The 22565-nt window shown below is 43.7% G+C and overlaps 1 protein-coding gene across 1 annotated transcript in view; it reads right to left on the bottom strand.

Moving 5' to 3' along the window:
- CCDC60 (coiled-coil domain containing 60) overlaps positions 1-22565 on the bottom strand; it is a 205292-nt gene that overhangs the window by 13809 nt on the left and 168918 nt on the right. Inside the window, exons 7-11 of the mRNA XM_030821941.1 lie at positions 22306-22540; positions 11104-11188; positions 7654-7725; positions 4837-4899; positions 4020-4145 (exon numbers count right to left, since the gene is read on the bottom strand). Of these exons, the coding sequence (XP_030677801.1) occupies positions 4020-4145; positions 4837-4899; positions 7654-7725; positions 11104-11188; positions 22306-22540 (581 nt within the window). The remainder of the gene's footprint in view (positions 1-4019; positions 4146-4836; positions 4900-7653; positions 7726-11103; positions 11189-22305; positions 22541-22565) is intronic.

The following is a 22565-nucleotide window of genomic DNA, read 5'->3' as shown; positions in this document are numbered from 1 at the left end:
AAACATGTGTCACGGGGGTTTGTTGTACCTATTACTACATCACCCAGGTATTAAGCTCTGTACCCAATAGTTATTTTTTCTGCTCCTCCCCCTCCTCCCACCATTCCCCCTCAAAGTAGACTCCAGTGTCTGTTGTTTCCTTCTTTGTGTTCATAAATTCTTATCATTTAGCTCCCACTTATAAGTGAGAACATGTGGTATTTGGTTTTCTGTTCCTGTGTTAGTTTGCTAGGATCATAACCTTCAGCTCCATCTACGTTCCCAAAAAATACATGATCTCATTCTTTTTTATGGCTGCATAATATTCCGTGGCGTATATGTACCACAAATTTTTATCCAGTCTGTCATTGATGGGCATTTAGATTGATTCTGTGTCCTTTCTATTGTGAACAGTGCTGCAGTGAACATTCACATGCATGTGTCTTTATGGTAGAATGATTTGTATTCCTTTGGGTAGTATATACCCAGTAATGGGATTGCTGGATTAAATGGTAGTTCTGCTTTCAGCTCTTTAAGGAATAGCCATACTGCTTTCCACAATGGTTGAACTAATTTACACTCCCACCAACAGTGTATAAGGATTCCTTTTACTCCGTGACCTTGCCAGCATCTGTTATTTTTTGACTTTTTAATAATAGTCATTCTGACTGGTGTGAGATGGTATCTCATTGTGGTTTTGATTTGCATTTCTCTAACGATCAGTGATGTTGAGCTTTTTAAAATATGCTTCTTGGCCACACGTATGCCCTCTTTTAAGAAAGTGTCTGTTCGTGTCCTTTGCCCACTTTTCAATGGGTTGTTTTTCTCTTGTAAATTTCTTTAAGTTCCTTATAGATGCTGTATATTAGACCTTTGTCAGATGCGTAGTTTGCAAATATTTTCTCCCATTCTGTGGGGTGTCAGTTTACTTGGTTGATAGCTTTTGCTGGGCGGAAGCTCTTAAGTTCAATTAGATCCCATTTGTCAATTTTTGCTTTTGTTGCAATTGCTTTTGATGTTTTTGTCATAAAATCTTTGCCCATTCCTAGGTCCAGGATGGCATTGCCTAGGTTTTTTCCAGGGATTTTATAGTTTTGGGTTTTACATTTAAGTCTTTAATCCATCTTGAGTTGATTTTTATGTATGGTGTAAGGGAGGGGTCCAGCTTCAATCTTCTGCATATGGCTAGCCAGTTATCCCAGCACCATTTATTGAATAGAGAGTCTTTTCCCCATTGCTTGTTTTTGTCACCTTTGTCAAAGATCAGATGGCCATAGATGTGCAGCCTTACTCTGGGCTCTCTGTTCTGTTCTATCAGTCTATGTGCCTGTTTTTGTACCAGTGTCATGCTGTTTTGGTCACTGTCACCTTGTAGTATAGTTTGAGGTCAGGTGACGTGATTCCTCCAGTTTTGTTCTTTTTGCTTAAGATTGCCTTGGTTATTCAGGCTCTTTTTTGGTTCCATATAATTTTTTAAATAATTTTTTCTAGTTCTGTGAAGAATGTCTTTTTGGTAGTTTGATAGAAATATAATTGAATCTATAAATTGCTTTGGGCAGTATAGCCATTTTAGTGATATTGATTCTTCCTACTCATGAGCATGGGATATTTTTCCATTTGTTTGTGTCTTTGATTTCTTTGAGCAGTGTTTTGTAATTCTCATTGTAGAGATCTTTCACTTCCCTAGGTATTTTTGTGTGTATTTGTATTAGCTGATAGCAGCCTTTCCTTTCTACATTTAGTGCTCCTTTCAAGATTTCTTGGAAGGCACGTTTGGTGGTGATTAAGTCCCTCAACATTTGCTTATCTGAAAAGGATCTTATTTCTCTTTCACGTAGGAAGCTTAGTTTGTCTGGATATGAAATTCTTGGTTGAAGATTTTTTTCTCTAAGAATGTTGAATATAGCCCCCCAATCTCTTCTGGCTTATAGGGTTTCAGCTGAGAGGTCTGCTGTTAGCCATATGGGGATCCCTTTTTTGGTGATCTGCCCTTTCTCTCTAGCTGCCTTTAACATTCTTCATTTTGACCTTGGAAAATCTAATGATTATGTGTCTTGGGGATGATCTTCTTGTGTAGAAACTTACAGGAGTTGTCTGTATTTCCTGAATTTGACTATTGGCTTCTCTGGCAAGGTTGAATAAGTTTTCATGGATGACATCCTGAAATATATTTTCCAAGTTTGTCCAGCATGACTCTTTGGGTTTGAATTCTAGCTTTACTACTTAGCCATTGGAGAACCTTTGACAAGAGGCATCTGTGAGCTCACTTTTATCATCTACAAAATAAGTCTAATGATAGCACCTATCTCATAGGATTGTTGTGAGCATTAAATGACACATAAATACAAAGCTCTTACATCCATGACTGGTACATAGTAAGTGCCCTGGAAATATCATCTATGTTTATTAAACTGAAAATATTGTTTCCAGCTGTGTGTGGTGGCTCATGCTTGCAAACCCATTGGCCTTTTCGGAGGCCAAGGTGAGAGAACTGCTCGAGGCCAGGAGTTTGACACCAGCCTGGGCAATATAGCAAGACCCTACCTGTAAAAAAGCCCCAAAAACCAAAAATCAAAAAACTTAGCACTCGAGGCTGCAGTAAGGTACGATCATGCCACTGAACTCCAGCCTGGGTAACAGAGCAAAACCCTGTCTCACAAAAAAAAAAAAAAAAAAAAAAAAAAAAAAAGAAAAGAAACTGCTGTTTCCTCCAAGGAGATCTTTCTAAGGGCTGTCCTGGGCCAGGTGGGGCATCCCTTTTGTGTTCAGGCTGCTTCCTCCCACAACCTCCAGACCCCTGTGTGCTAATTTCCTGTTTACTTTTCCGTCTTCCCTACTGGACTGTTAGCTCCCAGAAGGAAAGGGCAAGGATTAGTCTTCTCCAAACCCTAGCCCAAGATCATTCAGCCCATCAGTGCTGTGAGAATGAGAGTGCAACGGGCCATCATGCAAACTTTGTTGTATAAATGCATTCATCAGGATGGATGGTCTCTGGAGTCAAGGAGTAGGCTAGAAAGGGCGGAAGTTACTGGGTTGTCAGAACAGGGAAGAAAAACTTTCAGTGGCTTTCTGGTGCTCTTAAAATCAAATCCCACATCATAACTCTGGCATTTGTGGCTTGCATGATGCAGCCCTCATCTACCACTTGTCCATCCTCTTCAAATTCTCCATGTCCATTCTAGACTTGGGACTTTGCATGCACTTTTCCTTCTGCTTCTTCTTTTTTTTTTTTTAGATTTTTTTAGCCATTTTTATTTTCTTCCTTTTTTATTATTATTATACTTTAGGTTTTAGGGTACATGTGCACAATGTGCAGGTTTGCTACATATGTATACATGTGCCATGTTGGTGTGCTGCACCCATTAACTCGTCATTTAGCATTAGTTATATCTCCTAATGCTATCCCTCCCCCCTCCCCCCGCCCCACAACAGTCCCCGGAGTGTAGTGTTCCCCTTCCTGTGTCCATGTGTTCTCATTGTTCACTTCCCACCTATGAGTGAGAACATGCGGTGTTTGGTTTTTTGTCCTTGCGATAGTTTACTGAGAATGACATATACACCATGGAATACTATGCAGCCATAAAAAATGATGAGTTCATATCCTTTGTAGGGACATGGATGAAACTGGAAATCATCATTCTCAGTAAACTATCACACTTTTCCTTCTACCTGGAATGTCATTCCACCTTCTCATCACACTGCTGGCTCTTCCTCATCCTTCAGGGCTCACCTAAAAGTCACCTACTCAGAGAGGTCTTCCCAGATTTCCCAATCTAGATTAGGTACCTATGCTCTCTATCTCTCTGTCTCATAGCACCCTGTTCTCTTACTGTAGGACAATGATTAGAATTTGTACCTATATATTTACGGATGCAGTTATTTTGTTTTTGCCCATATTTTCCAGGAGACTGTGAGCTCCCTGAGGACAGAGAACAAATTCTTCTTGTTTGTGATATAGCCCCAGCACCTGGCACCTGGCAGGCATATAGTAGGTACCCACTGAATGCCGTTTGAATGAATGGATAGATATGTGCCCTTACTTCATGAGGATTTCCATCTTGTCCTGCAGGCAGAAGCCAGCCTCCTGGGCTACGCTGTAAAACTTGGCCCTCATGGTGTTACACACCCCACTCTTGTAGCGGATGTTGATGTCACAATTAGTGCGGCTGTGGACACAGATAAGAAGGGCTTGGGGGATGGAGCCCAGGAATGTCCCCTAGTAACCTGGGTCCCACTCTGGCCCCCCTTGGCCCCAAGGTGCTCTGCATGGGGGACTCCCTGTAGCCACCTGGGTTCTCTGCCCTCACCTGGAGCCTCCCTAAGAATCTCCCTGGATGTAGAAAGGACAGATCTTCCCAATAGCATCAGGATGGTCGTTCAGACCCAATTAAATGAGCCCATAGTGGGACAACTGGTCACTGGAGCCCAGCAAATGTTAAGGGCGGGAGATGGAATTTGGAGCTCAGAGATTCAGGCTCAAAGTCCAGCTTCACCACTTCTTATCTGTGTGGCCTCAGGCAAGACGTTTCACGTGGCCAGGTTTCAGCCTGCTCCTTTATAAGATGGGATAGTGCTCCTGCCTCATAGGATCGGTTTTGAGGAACAAGCAAGGTAATGAAGACAGAATGCTTTTCATGGTGCCTGGCACAGCGGAGGAGTTTCTTGCCATTGTCTGCATTGCTGCTCAGCTGCTTGACTATGAGTCCCTAAACCTGGGGGATCCCTTGTCCTTCAGCATCGTCTATGGCTTTAGGGAGTCTAGTCTGCATTGGGTCATTTCTACACCCCTGGGAAGATAGAGGGTGTGGTCACGACATTCCCTCTCGCGTGGCTCCTTCCATTGCCCTCCTGGCTTACTTTTTAGACTTCTTCTGGACTGGTTGGATGTGGCTTTCTGCACTTGTACTGCTGGATCTCTCACTGAAACACAAAAGGATGGTTTCAAGTTGCTCAGAGTCTGCTTTTCAAGAAAAGAGTGCCCCCAGTCCTCCATGGCACCTGCTAGTTTCCAGGATTCAGGCAGGGGACGTGGCTCTAATCAAGCACCAGTCACAGAACTCTATGAATTTCTTCCTACCTCTTGACCTTTCCTCCTGCCATATCCCTTCCTGGAGGGTCCTCTTTGTTTCTTTTCTACCTACTTAAATCCTACCCTGCCTTATGGTCCACAGCAAGTCCTGTATATCTGAACTCTCCTGTCTGACTTTGACCCTCCGCCTCTGCATATTGTCGGGATTACGTCTTTTCTGGATCTCAGTTTCATTTGTGTAAAACTGTTCTCTTTGTCTGGAGGGTGAATTGTCTTAGGACCTTTCCACACTCCTCTCCATGCCCAACACTTAACACTGGACCAGGTGCAGATTTAGTGAAGCCCAACATCCATTTTACTCCTTGTCAGTCTGTGAGCAAGCAACTCCCTTCTGGATGGTCGGTTTCCTCATCTGTGACCCATCAACTCATCATGCCATCCAACCATTTCTAGGTGTGGATGATTGAATCCTCGTATGGATACCCCCTCCTGTGACTCTGCCTGGGTAAGCTTCCTAGAGGGGGATGAAGAGCCCCTACCCCTGCCCGCCACCCCCCTCATGCCTTTCTCCAGGATCCTTGTTTAGGGACTTGGGCTTTCAGCACCATTGTCTAACACCTTCTCTCTGACCCTGTTTCCCCTTCTTTCTTCCAAATGCTTGGAAAACTGTCTGACCACTTTATCTGTGGCTCTGAGGGAGGGAGGGGGTGGTAAGACTGTTTTCCTTTTTAATATGATGTGTGGGTAACCCTTTGCTTCTAGCCCTGTGGCATTTGGAACTTCTTTAGGCAGGCAGACCTGGCCATTTTCCAGACCCCTCCCCATAGAAAAGGTCCTGGCCTTTGCTGGTTTCCCCAGAAGCTCACAGGACTAGACCTGGAGGTCTTAGGCCTAGTAGGCAAATCCTCATCCTACTTGGGTAAGAAGCAGACCCCCATTAACAATATCCAGAAAGCCTTGATTTTGGATTCCAACCAGCTGCCCTAATCCCTGCAGATGAATCCTTTGGGGGAGCATGGTGGCCCTGACCTTCCTTCTGTAGATGGCTCTCTTCTCTTCAAGAGCTTTGACAGTGATTCAGGGAGGAGGTGGGAGGTAAAGAAAGTGGTGTTATTAGGGAGTGATAAGCAAGAGACAGAAATAAGCAACAAAAAACCCTTCTGCCTGTCTCACTCTGTGCCCCCCGCCTGGCCCTCTTTGAGTTTCAGCTGCACTGGTCTTTGCTTGGTGCCCCTGAGCCTAAGCTTCCTCCTCCCCCAGGACCTTTGCACACATTATTCCCCCTGCTTGGAACAGCATTCCCACCTTTTCCACCTCATAGCCTAGTCAATTCTCCTTTGTCCTTAAGTTCTCAGCTTAAACATCAGACTCAGTGTTGGTTAGCACTCAACACCCCTACTTCTTTTTCAGAACAGTTCACAGTTATGATGTTATGGCTAGCTGTAGGATTATCTGAGAAATGCTTGACTCTCCCATTAGATCAGCAGTTCTTAAGCATGGGTAGAATTCAAGGGGTCCATGAATGCAGATGGGAAAAAAGTTGCATCTTTAGTTGAACTAACTTTCAACCAAAACGGAAATTGCAGGTATTTGCCTATCACGTTACAATTGAGAGATAATTTGAAAAATCATTTATACTCGACTGTAATCCAAAATTACAGGAGTTAAGTCTTGTTATATAACGCATTGTGAAAGACATGCATAGATTACCATATTCCAAATTTGATTGTAATATTGCAATCTAGATTACTATAAATTTCTTAGTGATCTTTTGTAATGTATAGTATGCATTTAAAAACATTTTTCTTAAAAGAGTCCATAGGTTTCCTCAGACTTCCAAGGAGTCTATGGCACATAAAAGGTTATAACCCCAGCCCAGACACAGCGATCCATGAGGGCAGGCTGTATTTGTATTTGTTTCATTTGCTGCTGAATCCCCCAAACCTAGCACAGTTACTGGCACAGATGGGGAATCTAAGAATGTTCTCTAAATGGGCTGGGCTCATGCCTGTAATTCCAGCACTTTAGAAGGCTGAGGGAGCCGGATCACTTGAGGTCAGGAGTTCGAGCCCAGCCTGGCCAACATGGTGAAACCCTGTCTCTACTAAAAATACAAAAATTAGCAGGGCATGGTTGTGCGTGCCTGTAATCCCAGCTGCCTGGGAGGCTGAGGCAGGAGAATCACTTGAACCCAGGAAGTGGAGGTTGCAGTCAGCCGAGATCACACCACTACACTCCAGTCTGGGTGACAGAATGAGACTCCATCCCCCCACCAAAAAAAAAAAAAAGAATATTCTCTAAATGAACAAATAAATTGGGGTAAGATCGCCACCTCCTCCATTATAAATTACCCAAGTAGAGAGAAAGAGACATAGTCTTGTGCCACGTCCTCCTTACCTCACTTCTCCATGACTAGAAGATTTTAACTTGATGGTATACAATTGTTGGGGAGAAATACCTGAATTCTCACCCCTGGCCCTGCAGTAAAGGGGCTTGTTTCTAGTTAGGTCATAAGAAGGAAAAAGTTCCCTCTTTCCTGTCCCACTTTCCATGGTCTGGGGAGGAGCGGCGTCCCTGCAGTGGCCCCTGTAAGTGTGGGCTGCGTTCGGAGGCACCTGCTGCAGGCTCGCTCCAGGCTTTCCTACCTTGATTTGCGGGTGGTCTGCATTTCATTATAGGCAGAATTACTCTTGTTTTGTTTCAGCACTGACAAGATGCTGTAAGGCAAAATGAGTCCTTTAACAAGGCGCTGAATTCATGAAGATTTTGTGCAGTAACTACGTGTGGGAGGAGGGGGAATTCTCTCTCTAGAGCAAGAATCTTCAGACTCTATTGAGCACAGCACTCACCTGGGGAGTTTGCTAAGAATACAGATTCCTCGGCCACATTTCCTGGGACTTGAATACATTGGGCCTGGAGGGGGGCCCCAGAAGCTGCATTTAGATCACACACACAGGTACACACACACACACACACACACTCTCTCTCTCTCTCTTTCTCCTAAAATTCCCCGCCATACAGCAAAATACTGTGAAATAATGCCCACCTGAAGTGCTTGTTAAAAAAATACAGCTACTGGCCAGGCGTCGTGGTTCACACCTGTGATCCCAGCACTTTGGGAGGCCAAGGCGAGTGGATCACTTTAGGTCAGGAGTTCCAGAACAGTTTGGCCAACATTGCGAAACCCCGTCTCTACTAAAAATACAAAAATTATCCGAGTGTGGTGGTGCAGGCCTGTAATCCTAGCTACTCGGGAGGCTGAGGTAGGAGAATCGCTTGAACCAGGGAGGCGGAGTTTGCAGTGAGCCGAAATCGCACCACTGCACTCCAGCCTGGGTAACAGAGCATGACTCTGTAAAAAAAAAAAAAAATATATATATATATATATATATATATATATATATATATATATATATATATCACTACCTCTGGATATCCTGATTCAGTGGGTTCTGGGATGAGGAGGCATAGAAATTTGTATTTTTCACAAGTACCCCAACTGCATCTGATCTTCAGGGACACTGCTACCAGATTTTAAGAAAAGCCTGTATTTTTAGATGGCTAGGGGGCAGCCCGGCCTTGATGCTGGGGGCTGGATATGTTGGCTTGTAGGGATTTCTGAAGGCCCCACAGTTCGATGTCAGCCTTGATGGGAGCAGATTTGGGATCTAAAGTGAGAAAGGAATCCAGCTTCTAAAGTGAGGGGCAAAAGAGAATCTGCAGCTTTTCCTATAACCGTCTCTCTGTAGCTCTGCACTGAAGCTTCAATGTCTGCTGCCTTAGCAAAAGATTAGGGAGATTTTTTTCCCAGAGGACTTAATGAGGAAGGGAAACTTCAACACATTCTTGCCCTGTAACCATGGTTATTTTATCATTAAATTGAAAGCAGATGCCATGTGATGGGTCTCATGAGAACCAGGTTCTAGAGTGGTTTTGTCTTTGAAGACCTTATGGAAGTCACTGCTTGTTGCTCTTTGACATCTATGAGATGGGGTGATGGTAATGGTGAATGTACCTGTCTCAGCAGGAGAAGATTCCGTGGGGCAACATGTGTGAGATAAAAGTAACAACCGTCCTCACCACCATCCCCACCACCAACCTCACTGCCATTTATTGAATACTTATGCTATGCCGGGCACATGCTAATGTGTTAAATAAATGCATTATCTGATTAAATGCTTAAAATGTTTCATTGAAGTAGATGTTATTTCCATAACATTAGTAATATTTTACAGGGATAATATTATCTAATTCTCACTACAACCCTTTGGGATGGGCTGCTAGTGAGCCTCATTTTACAGAATGAGAATCAGACTCAGAGAGGTGAAGCAGCTTGCCCAACATCACCCGGCAATCGGTCATGGCCATGGAGCCTGATCTTAGTCTGTCTGATTCCAAAGCCAAGCTTTGATGCGACACAATCTCATTTTGTAGATGAGAAAACAGAGGTTTAGAGAAAGGCTAGGTGACTTGTCCAAGGGCAACAGGTTTTGGATCCACATCAGTCTGACTCCAAAGCCAGTGCTTGTGCTGTGAGTTCTTACAAAGGAAGGAGCCTTATTGAGCTGATGCTTCATTATTATTGTCTGTCTCTAATGCTTATAAATCAGGCACAGCAGTGGGGGCCTTATGGGTCAACGTTGTCTCTGAGTGCCTCCAAGTGCCACCTTCCAGAGCAGCCCCAATGAGTGTTGAGGCAGCAGCCAGCGAATTCATCATTCACAAGCAGAGAGGAGGTGTGATGCATGTGAAAGTGTGCAGTGAACTGTAATTATGGTAATAACAATAACCAATAAGTTATAGGTGGCATCCCAGTGGGCTGAAGGCGATGATGAACCTCTTCTAGTGCCTCATTTATTTTCAGGAAGGAATTTGCTTACTTAAAGGAATCCACACTTGGGAAGGGAACTCTGGCTGTAGGCTGTATGCTCTCTGGGGCTTTTAGAGGTCAGAAGTCTGTGGACGAGGCTTCCCCCCAGAAAGAGGATGTCTTAGGTTCAAGTCTGATAGTACCTCCTTATGAGCTAATCGTATCGGTTGCCGGCTTGAAACTTCAAAGGATTCCTGCTGCTCTTAGAATAAAAACCAGAATCCTTGAGTTTTATCCCTTTTTGGCTGCATTTCAGTTCCTTGAAGGTGTTGTGGTCCATTTTGACCACATTTGCACATGTGCTGCCTATAATACTCTCTTCCCCACCTCCCTACCCACCCATGCCAGCCTCATCAGGCTGGCTCATTTACATGCTTTATCCAAATCTCAGCTTAAAGCTTCTTCCTTGAAGGAAACTTCTCTGATCCCCATCCCCAACTCAGGCTAGGTCAAATGCCATTCTTATTTGTTCTCACAGTTTCAAGCTTTCCTTTAATGGACACTTCTCACAATAATAAAGAGTACACAGCCCATACATGTTCATAAGTATTCACTCAAAGGAGGAATGAATAACCAGAAGATTCCTGAGAGGCAGTGTGGCAGAATGGCAGAGAGAATGGTTTTTGGAATTAGAAATGTCTGGATTTGCCAGGTATGGTGATTCACACCTGTAATCCCAGCATTTTGGGAGGCCAAGGTGGGAGGATCGCTTGAGCCAGGACTTCGAGACCAGCCCAGGCAGTATAGCGAGACCCTGTCTCTACAAAATAATAAAAAATTAGCCAGATGTGGTGGTGTGTGCCTGTAGTCCCAGATACGTAGGAGGCTGAGTTGGGAGGATCACTTGACCCCAGGAGTTGGAGGCTGCAGTGAGCTATGATTGTGCCACTGCACTTCAGCTTGGGCAACAGAGTGAGACCCTGTCTCAGAGACAAAAATAAATTGGTAAGAAAGGTCTAGATTAGAGTCATGGCCTTATCAATCACTAGCTGAGTGACCTTGAACTAGTCACATAGGCTCTCTGAGCCTCATTTCCTGACTTGTAAAATAAAGATAACAGTACCTACCTTGTAGGATTATTGTAAGAACTCAGAGAGGTGATACACATAAACAACACAGCTCAGTGCCTGTCACAGAGAAAATGCTCAACAGTTGGCAACTACTACTGTTAATGTGATTGCTATTATTCTAAGCTTTATTTGCCCCAGAAGTCAAGAGCACATACCTGGGTGCTTTTCTTTGCATCCCATTTTCTATTGTGACTGTCCTCCGGGCATCTTCCCGAACCATCTCCAGGAGCTTCTGCAGATCTGATGAGAATATGAGAGGTCACTCTTAACCAGAAGCCACCCCTGAGACAGGATTGTGCAGGACAGGGTGCAGCCCCCAAACTGGGGTCACCTCTGCTCCTGAGGGTTGGGGATCTGGAGAGGGATTCCACTGGGGTCCAGAAGAGGTGGCTCATAGTGTTGGGCATGTTGCAAATCTGACCATGCCACGCCCCTGCTTAAAACCCATCAGTGGTTCTCTGTGTTACGTTTGGCTAATGCCTGTAATGCCAGTACTTTGAGAGGTCAAGGCAGGCGGATCACTTGAGGCCAGGAGTTTGAAAGCAGCCTGGCCAACATGGTGAAACCCTACCTCTACAAAAAATACAAAAATTAGCTGTGTGTGGTGGTGGATATCTGTAATCTCAGCTTCTCGGCGGGCTGAGGCATGAAAATTGCTTGAACCTGAGAGGCAGAGGTTGCAGTGAGCCGAGATCATGCCACTGCACTCCAGCCTGGGTGATACAGTTAGACTCTGAATCAAAATAATAACAATAATAATAAAATAAAAAATAAAACATAAATTCTTTCAACACGGCTTGTGAGGCCTGCCAGGATCCAGCTGCTCTTTTTATCCCCGGTTTTATCTCCCTTCCCTTCCCCACCTTAAACTCTACTGCAGCCAGAGAGAACTGTTTCCAAAGCTGAGAATAAATCATCTTGCTCAGGAAACCCTCTCTGATCTCCATAGGCCTGAATTTTTAAACCAGCAATCCACAGGCTGAATTCAGCTTACAAAAGGGTTTTATTTGATTCCATGTGGATGCCAACCTTTTAACACTGGAAGATTTCACATGAAAATCCAGACCTTCAGCTTTTCTAGAAAGGAGTCTGAGATGGGACTACGCTGCCCCCATTCCTGCTGCGTGCTGGACATGCCTTTAGATAGGTGAGTGCTCTCCAGCTCCCCACACTCGCACCACTCCTCCTTGCCTTGGCCTAACTTTTATTTTCATATTTAGTATTGATTTTGGCCGGCTGAAGTGGCTCACACCTATAATCTCAGCACTTCAGGAGGCCGGGGTGGGAGGATTGCTTGAGTTCAGGAGTTCCAGGCCAGCCTGGGCAACATGGAGAAACCACCATTTCTACTAAAACAAAAATATAAAAAAAATAGCTAGGCATGGTGGGGTGCACCTGTATTCCCAGCTATTCAGGAGGCTGAGGTGGGAGAATCACCTGAGCCTGGGAAGTCAAGGCTGCAGTGAGCCAAGATCACACCACTGCACTCCAGCCTGGAAGACAGAATGAGACTCTGTCTCAGAAAAAAAGAATATTGTTGATTTTTGTATAGTATAGAAATATTTATTCATACCTGACTGTTATGGGTTGAATTGTGTGACCCTCTCTGCCAAGATATGCTGAAGTCCTAATCACCAGGACCTCAGTCGATGACCTTATTTGGAAATAGGGTCACTGCAGATGTAATGACTATTGTGTCATTTAACAATGGTGACCCATCTTGAGAAATGCATCATTAGGTGATTTTGTCATTGTGTGAACATTACAGAGTGCACTCACACAAACCTAGATGGCATAGCTTACTATACACCTGGGCATAGCTTACTATACACCCGGTATATACAGCTTATTGGTTCCAGGCCACAAACCTGTACAGCATGTTACTGTACTGAATACTGAAGGCAATTATAACACAATGTTAAGTATTTGTGTATCTAGGGATAACAGAAAAGGTACAGCCAAAATAGGCTATAAGAGATAAAAAATAGTACACCTATATAGGGTACTCACCATAAATGGAGCTTCCAGGACTGAAAATTGCTCTAGGTGGGTGGTGAGTGAATTCGAAGGCCTAGGACATTACTGTCGACTTTATAAACACTGTACACTTAAGCTACACTAAATTTACCAAAAATATTTTTCTTTCTTCAATAACAAATTAAACTTAGCTTACTGTACTTTTTTACTTTATAAGCTTTACATTTTTTAAATTTCTTGACTCTTTTGTAATAACACTTAGCATAAAACAAACACATTGTATATCTGTAAAACGCTTTCTTTTTTAATATCCTTATTCTATAAGCATTTTTCTATTTTTTAAATTTTTTACTTTTAAAATATTTTTGTTAAAAACTAAGGGCAGATGCTGTGACTCATGCCTGTAATCCCAGCACTTTGGGAGGCCGAGGTGGGTGGATCACCTGATAATGGGAGTTCAAGAGCAGCCTGGCCAACATGGTGAAACCCTGTCTCTACTAAAAATCCAAAAAAAAAAAAATTAGCCAGATGTGGTGGCAGGTGCCTGTAATCCCAGCTGCTTGGGAGGCTGAGGCAGGAAAATCACCTAAACCTGGGAGGCGGAGATTGCAGTGGACCGAGATTGCACCACTGCACTCCAGCCTGGGCAACATGAGCTAAACTTCATCTCAGGAAAAAAAAAAAAAAAAAAAAAAAAGAAAAGGAAACTCAGCCACAAACACACACATTAGCCTAGGCCTACACAGGGTCAGGATTATCAATATTGCTGTCTTTCACCTCTACATCTTGTCCCCTGTAAGGTCTTCAAAGGCAATAACAAGTAACACACATGGAGCTGTCATCTCCCATGATAACAATGCCTTCTTCTGGCATATCTCCTGAAGGATCTACCTAGGGCTGTTTTACAATTCACTTTCTTTTTATAAGTAGAAGGAATACACTCTAAAATTACAATAGAAAATAAAGTGTAGTACTTACATAAACCAGTACCATAGTCATTTTATCATTATCAAGTACAGTACTGTGTACTGTACATAATTGTGTTATACTTTTATATGCAGTATAAAATGCAGTAGGTTTATTGACACCAGCATCATTACAGACCTGTGAGTAACACAGTGTGCTATGATGTCATGATGGCTAAGATATATTAGGCAATAGGAATTTTTCAGCTTCACTCTAATCTTATGGGACCACTGTTGTATATGTGGTCCATTGTTGACCGAAACATTGTTATGTGACACGTCAAGGTGATGTCATATTGGGGTATGATGAACCCTCTATCCAATGACTAGTGTCCTTATAAATAGGAAAGAGAGATACATAGGGAAAAGGTGGCTATGTGATGACACGGGCTCTAGATTCAAGTGATGCATTTATGAACCAAGGAATGCCAAGGATTGCCAGCACCCACCAGAAAAGTCAAGGAACTATTCTCTCCTATGGATTTCGGAAGATGCATGGCCCTATGGACGTGTTGGTTTGGATGTTTAGTATCCAGAACTATGAGACAATAAGTTTCTGTTGTCAGAAATTTTACAGCAGCTGTAGGAAACGAACACACTGACACTCCAAAAAGTTGGAAAATGAAATAGAGATGGAGTAAGCTACGTGCCTCAAGAAAAGTGGGAGAGTGGAAGTGAATGGTCCTGTCTTATGTGACTACGTATTTGCAAATCCCTGGATATCTCAATTATTTCCACTCCCTAGCATGGAATCTGCTTTGATACAAAACCATGAGCTTTGACTGCTTTTTCCTAATGTTTGTAGCTGTCCACGGTGCTGAAACATCACAGTGTGAGGTTTTCCCTTGATGACTGTGACTGCAACAGAATTTCTCCCCAGATTTATGAACAAGAAGAGGGAAGAAGGGACTTGGAGTGAGAAGAGGAGAAAATAGACAGAGAGCCATTGGAGATCAGAGATATGTCAAGAAATAAAAGAGAGGAGATTTTTGAGATGGTTTTTAAATAATTCCAGGAACTAAGAAGAAAATTATGACAGCCAACTACTGGAACTTGAGCAACCAAAGGGAGAGCTTTGAACACATATTCTTAGTGGTGAAACCTGATTGCATCTCAAAATGAACATATATGCTAGATGGCTGTCTCCACTGGATAAAATAATTTTTGATTTTTATTTTCTGTCTTTGTGGGAAATATTGGTGGCTTGCACCATCTCAGAACAGAGAGCAGTGTGGCTGATGTTGGTTTCATGCACTTTTGATAGATCTATCACATTTTCCTCCCTCCTCTGGGGTTCTGGAAGAATGCTGTCTTCCCATCTCCATCCACTGCACCTGGTAGGGTGCCCACCTTTGGACTCCTGAAGCACACTGTCCTTCTGACCCCCATCACAGCATTGATTTCATGTGATAGCCATTTTCTGTTCACTTGCAGGTCTTCTCCTCAGGCTGTGAGTTCCTTGATGTCAGGGGCCACATTTTATTTGTCTTTTTATTGATAGCACCTGGCAGCATGCTTAGCACATGGGGTCTCAGTCAATAGTTGCTAAACATAAAAGCGAACAACTAGGGAGGAAATAGAGGGAAGGATTTGGGACTATGAGTTAGATTTGGATATCGATGAACAATGACAATACCAGTGCAGACACCTCATTCCTTAGTGGGTACCTGCAGTTGGCTCAAGCTCAGGTGTCAAAAGCCATACCTGGAAGGGAGGCGTGAAGTCCAGTGCTTCCCAAGACCATTTGTGTGTTGTGTACATCCAGCTTTGCATATTAACACAGTTACTGGATGCTAGGGAAAGAATGCCTTTCCTTAGTGACTTTGGAGCCATCTAGGCTGTGATAAATGTCAGCATTAAGCCATTTTCTACTCCAGCTCTCAATTTATGGGCATGATTCCATTTAACCTGAACTTGACCTTTATTTTTGTCTTGTCATGCCCACCTTCCCTAGAGCCACAGATCCTAGAATCCTTGGAGTGTGTCCAGAAGCCTATTAGCAAGGGAGCTGTGATTGGTTCTCCTAGTTTCTTCCCTTCTCTTTGGAACCAAGCAGCAACATCTGACCGCTCCACCACTCCTACCCCCAACTCATAAGCAAACCAGCCTAAGGGTGGGTGGATATGGATATCAGCAAATGACCACAGTGACCTGGCACATCAAGCAGCCCTTCTAGAGCACCAAATGTCAAATTATATCCCCAGAGAAAAAATCCTGACTTCCTTTCTCCATCTTCTATGCCCAGCCTAAGAATCTTACCCTTGAATGCCTAAACCCATTTCTTCTTTTTGGGGAGGGGGATAGAGGAGGTCTTCTTGTTGTATGGGGCTGGTTTGAAGGGAAACGTGAGATGGCATAGGACTCATATTTTTGAGTTTGTTATTTAAGTGAGTTTCTCCTCTAATAGTTCCAAGACTCAGAGCTTCAAGACCAGCAGGAGGAATAGCCTGGGCTTTTGTTTCTTGGGAATCTCCCTGCCATTGATTTGGGGAGGGGATCATTCCACAGAGAGGCTGCAACCTGCTGTCTCCAGTGATTTGCATCCACAAAGACTTCATTATGCAGAAGCCTTGGAAATTAGACCTTGGTCAAATAGTGTGTCTCTCAGAATAGGACTCATGAATTCAGAATCAATTTCAGGAGGTTTTAGAAAGCAAGAGAGGCTGGGAAATTAATCTACTTTTGTCAAGGCTGTGACAAATTGGATGGAGGTTAAGATATAAATGGAGGAAAAGGTTTGGGAGGCTAAAGTAGCAAACTTTTCCTCCCAGAGGAAATTCATTTTTTTTCAGTCATTTTTGTGTTCCTACTGTGTGCTAGGATGAAGGTAAATAAGATGTTACTGTTGCACACTTGCAGGGAGCTCACATTCCTTTTCCCCTTCTTTCTTAGTAATTGAACTGTGATTCCTTCTATGCATATAAGGGGAAGCATTTGCCAGCTCATTTTTTCAACATCCTTTGCAGCTGGGCAAGTTCTGGGCAGCTCTGCAACTGTGACTCTGCAACCTCTGCAACTGTGGCTAAGTTCTGGGCAATGAGATTTTAGTAGAAGTGTGGTATGGGGCTCCTGAGAGGATTGCTTAAACTCAGCTGGGAATGGGCACTTTCGTACTTTGCTTACCTCCTTTTTCTTCCATCCTAGAATGTGAGTCTGATGGCTGGAGTTCTGGCAGCCATAGTGGATTCTGAAGTCATGTTAAGGATGACACAGAAGAAAGAGGGGGAAGTAGGATCCCTGATAATCTGTGGAAGCCACCTTACCAGCCCTGGACTGATCTTCTTTAATCTGTACAAAAAATAAGCTTTTATCTTTTTTTAAACCACTGTTTTTTAGGTCTCTGTACTGAGCCATAAGAAGGTCCTACTGGATACAGTGAGATGCATTTTAAGTTAAAATTAATAATTCAATAAAAGCAAATACCAACTACTAAGAGACAACAGAAGAGGAAACCTGGGTGAATCAGAGAAGGCTTCACAGAGGAGGGAACATTTGAAGTGGGTCTTGAAGGTTCAGCAGGAGTCCACCAGACTGAAGGGTCAAGGATGAACAGGCATTTCAAGTAGAGAAAGTCATACAAGAGTGTGCATTGTTTAAAAAGAAGAAAGTGTTTTGATGAGGTTGGAGTGCCCCACTTAAGGTGTGAACTAGTAACAGCTGACCTGGGCAGCCTGGGGCAAGATCAGAGGTAATGTATTAGAGAAAAGGCAGAGTCATTGAAAAATGTTGAGCTAGAGAGAGCTATATCAGATTTTTCATTTAGAAAGTCCCTTCTGACTCAACATGGAGAAAAGTAAGTGGGTAAAGGCAGGACAAGAAGCAGGGAAACTAGTTAGGAGGCTGTTGTTGTTTTCTAGGTGAGAAGTGAAGAGATTCTAGACCAGAGATCCAAAACTCAGGGGCCAGGTACCAAAAATGAGTGACACAAGTTGATGTAAAAAAAAAACAATTTGCTCTCTTGGTCTATCCTTTATTTTTTATTTTTTCCTGAAGACTTGGGTAAAGCAGAGCAATCAAGTTTGACTTGAGGGCTAGATTTCCTGGGTTCAAATTATGCCTTCATCACTCACTAGCTTTGTGACTTAGGGGAAATAACTTAACCTCTCTGTGCCCCAATGTTCTTATCAGCAGAATAGGCATGAAGAAGTTCTTGTGAAGATTAAATGAATTAATATGCATACAAAGGAGCTGATACAAAAATACTTTTAAGTGTTAGTTATAGTTTTATCATCACTATTATCATCATCATCATCATCATCATTATCATTCTAAAGAAAACAATAGGGCAAATGTGATAATAAATGGTCACACACTCAGCCAACTAGAGCAATGAGTGGGGCAATAGGGAGTGATGAAGACTGTGGAAAACTGGAGAACAAAAATCCCACTTAAAGGGACCAAGCTCCAGTTGATTGTTGTCATTCAGGGTTGCAGGCCCACTGTTACCACAAGGAGTAATTTATTTTATTTGTAGAGATGGGGTCTGGCTATGTCAGCCAGGCTAATCTCGAACTCCTGGCCTCAAGTGGTCCTCCTGCCTTGACCTCTCAAAGTGCCAGGATTACAAGTGTGAGCTGCCATATCTGGCCAAGAGTGTTTTGTTTGTAAAAAGTCAGATGTTTTAGGTAAAACATCTTAATCTTTAAAAGTCACAGCTACTTTTCAAAAAAACACAAATTTTTGTGTATGCTAAACAAAACATAAGCGTCAGGATCTCCGTATGTGCCCCTAGTTTTCTATCTTCAAGACAAAAGCAATAGGTGTGAAGAGGGTAGGGTTTGAGGGAGTTTTAGGAGACAGCACTGATAGGAGCAGGTGAGTGATTGGATGTTAGAGGAAGGTGGCCACTGGGGACAGGCCTGCGGTGTTGCAGGTGCCTAGAGAGATGCTCCATTTACCCCTCCCCTCATTGCAAAGTCTCCTTCCTCTGCTACTCCCTTCTGCCACCAGCGCCAGTGCTCTGTTTGCCCCAGGAGAACCATGGGCAAGCTCTGGGACTGGGGTGGGGCCTTGAAGCTGGGCTATCGCTCTACTCTTCTTATTTAAGAGCAAAGCTTTTAGAGTTGAAAAAAAAATGAAGACATGGATATAACACCAATAACCACAAAAACACCTTGGAAAAGTAAATCAGGTCTAGTCCCTCCTGTACTGAAAACTTTCCAGATACTTCCTCTGGCACCTGGAATAATTCTGAAGTCTTACTTGCTCCACAAAGGCCCTGCATGCTCTGGCCCCTGCCTCCCTCCCCAGCTTCAGGTCTTCAGGTCTCAGTTCAAACATCAGACCTGAGAGAGGCTCCCTTGATCACCCTTGCTAATTTAGCTTCATGCCCACCAATAGTCTCTGTCTATCCCAGCACTCTGTTTTGTTCTCTTCCGAGCTCTTACTATATGCAACTGCCTTACTAGTTACAACTTCCTTTTTTTTTTTTTTTTGAGACGGAGTCTTGCTTTGTTGCCAGGCTGGAGTGCAGTGGTGTGATTTCAGCTCACTACAACCTCTGCCTCCAGGGTTCAAGCGATTCTCCTGCCTCAGCCTCCTGAGTAGCTGGGACTACAGGCACATGCCACCACACCCAGCTAATTTTTGTATTTTTAGTAGAGACGGGATTTCACCATGTTGGCCAGGATTGTCTTGATCTCTTGACCTTGTGATACACCCACCTCAGACTCCCAAAGTGCTGGGATTACAGGTGTGAGCCACCATGCCATGCCATGACTTTCTTTTTTATCACTTTATTTTTATAGACATGGTCTCACTCTGTTGCCCAGGCTGGAGTGCAGTGGCACAACCATAGTTCACTGCAATCTTGAAATCCTGGACTCAAGTGATCCCCCTACCTCAGCCTCCCAAGTAGCTAGGACTACAGGCATGTGCCACCATGCCTGGCTAATTTTTAAATTTTTCCATGTAGAGATGGGGTCTCACTATTTTGCCCAGACTGGTCTCAAATTCCTGGACTCAAGCCATCCTCCTGCCTTGGCCTCCCAAAATATTGGAATGACAGGCATGAGCCACTGTACCCAGCCGAGGGATTTCTTACTTATCATTTGTCTCTTCTAAAATGTAAGTTTGGGAAGGGCAGGTACTCAAGTAACTCAGTTTTGGGCACACAGTAGGTGCTCAAAAAGTATGTGTTAAATGAAAGAAAAATCAAGAAATCCGTAAGTGGCCAGGAAGCTGAGGTGGGAGGGTTGTTTGAGCCCAGGAGTTTGAGGCTGCAGTGAGCCATGATTGTGCCACTGCATTCCAGCCTGGGCAACAGAGTGAGACCCTGTCTCTAGAAAAAAAAAAAAAAGGAAATATATAAGAATCACATATCTGCTGATGGTCTATCTTAGTTTCTTCCCATCTCAGATACTACTTCTTCTGTTCAGAAAACAGCTTTTCGGGGCTTGGGATCTTTCCCAGCTCCCTGTTGACAGGCAGGGGCGGTGGGGATTTTTCCTGTTGGCAGTCATTACTCTGAACCCTGACCACCCAGTGGACTTTTGCACTTCTGCTCACTTCTGTCTTTGACTGTCAGGGCCCCACACAGATTCTTGGTCTGCCTTGACCTCCTTTTTTGCCTCCTTGAATCTATGCGACACACAATCCTTGTCACTCAGCCCAGCCTCGGCTGCCACAGGCATTCCAGATGGTGTGAGAGAGAACACTGGCCACCAGTGCTGTCTCAGTTCTGTCTCTGGACACCACTGAGGGGACACAGCAGATGAGGAGAAAGCAGGAAGATGTCCCATGCATCAGAGTCAAGAATTTTGTGGTGGGCCATTCCTCCTTCATGTCCCTGTCTTACCCTCTCTTCTTTCTACCTTCTCCATCTTTCTGTATGAATCCTTCTGGATCCTTCTCTTGCTTTTCCTATCTCCTTTTACTATACAAGCTCAAGCCAGAAAGTTCTGAAAATGAATGTTTTATATGACTTATGGAATCCAGTCATGATTCTATCTAGTAGAGGTCCACAGCACCCCACTCAAAATATTGTGCAAACTTGTGTATATGTGTGTGTTTGAATTTTTTTCTTGTGTGAGGGCTCATAGCTTTCAATGAATTTTCCTGTTTTCCTTCCCTTCCCCCTTCCCCCTTCCCTTCTTCTCTTCTTTTCTCTTTTTGAGACAGGGTCTCGCACCATTGCCCAGGCTGGAGTGAAGAAGCAAATCACAGCTCACGTCAGCCCCTACCTCCTAGGCTCAAGCAATCCTCCCACCTCAGCCTCCTGAGTAGTTGGAACCACAGGCACGCACCACCATGCATGGCTAATTTTTTTTTTTTTTTTTGAGAGATGAGGTTTTACTACGTTGCCCAAGCTGATCTCAAACGCCTGAACTCAAGCAATCTGCCCACCTCTATCTCCCTAAGTTCTGGGATTACAGACATGAGCCACCATGCCTGGCCTAATTGGATATTTCTTAAGGGACTTGTCTCCCTCATATTTTGAGCCACTGAAAATACTTTTTCAGGGTGAAGATCACAGAGTGATACAACTTCCATCTATAAAATGTTCAGAAAAGACAAATCAGTAGAGACAGAAAGCAAGTTTGTGGTTGCCTGGGGGCTCTGGGTAAGAAGGGCAGAAGGTTTTCTTTCAGGTGGTTGGAAATGTTCTGAAATTGGATTGTGGTGATGGTTACACAACTCCAGGTTTACTAAAAATCACTGAATTGCACATTTAAAATAAGTGAATTTTATGGTATGTAAATTATATCTCAATAATAAAGCTGTTTAAGAAAGTAGACACTGCATTTCAAAGACTTAGTATAAAAGAGGATATAAAATATCTCATTAATAATTTTTACATTGGTTACACATTGAAATGATAATGTTCTGTATAAACTGGGCTAAATTTAAAAAAATGCTTTTTTTGAGATGGAGTCTTCCTCTGTGGCCCAGGCTGGAGTGCAGTGGCATGATCTCGGCTCACTGCAACCTCTGCCTCCCAGGTTAAAGTGATTCTCCTGCCTCAGCCTTCCAAGTAGCTTGGATTACAGGTGTGTGCCATCACGCCCAGCTGATTTTTGTGTTTGCAGTAGAGACAGGGTTTCATCATGTTGGCCAAGCTGGTCTCAAACCCCTGATCTCAAATGATCTGCCTGCCTCAGCTTCCCAAAGTGCTGGGATTACAGGCATGAGCCACAGTGCCTGGCCTAAATAAAAATATTTTTAAAATTAGAAAAGGGCAGTTGGTGACCACAGGCTGTCTCTGTAGGAGAAATGGCTCAGGGCAACCCAAGTTATAGAGTATATTTCTGATCTCCACTGGGGAAAACAAAGAGGTCCAAGGAAATTGAACAAGGATGCAGGATCCCATGTCACCTTTAAATAAGTGGAGGTGGACTTGAGGCAGGAGGGTTTCTTGATGTCTGGCTTAAAGGCAAAGGGTCAGGGTAGATGAGTCAGATCTCAGGAAGGACTTACTCATATACAGAGGTTCTTCATCTGGCTTGGTTGAAGATGACTCATTGTCCTCAATGTCCTTGCTGCTGGTCACCTGGGTGTTCACACTCGGGGGCTCATCTGAGCCAGGGTTCACAGAGATCATGCTGCTCTGGGGAGAGGATCCCCCACTAGCCCGACTCATACTGAGCGTGGAGGCTCGCCGGCTTGGTTTGCGGTTGGTGACTCGCATTGTGGGAATTTTGAATTTCTTGGTCTAAAGGAAAGAGAAGAAAGAGAGG

Source organism: Nomascus leucogenys, chromosome 10 (genome assembly GCF_006542625.1).
Source record: "Nomascus leucogenys isolate Asia chromosome 10, Asia_NLE_v1, whole genome shotgun sequence".
Classification (NCBI taxonomy): domain Eukaryota; kingdom Metazoa; phylum Chordata; class Mammalia; order Primates; family Hylobatidae; genus Nomascus; species Nomascus leucogenys.
This window is presented reverse-complemented; position numbering and strand designations above follow the sequence as displayed.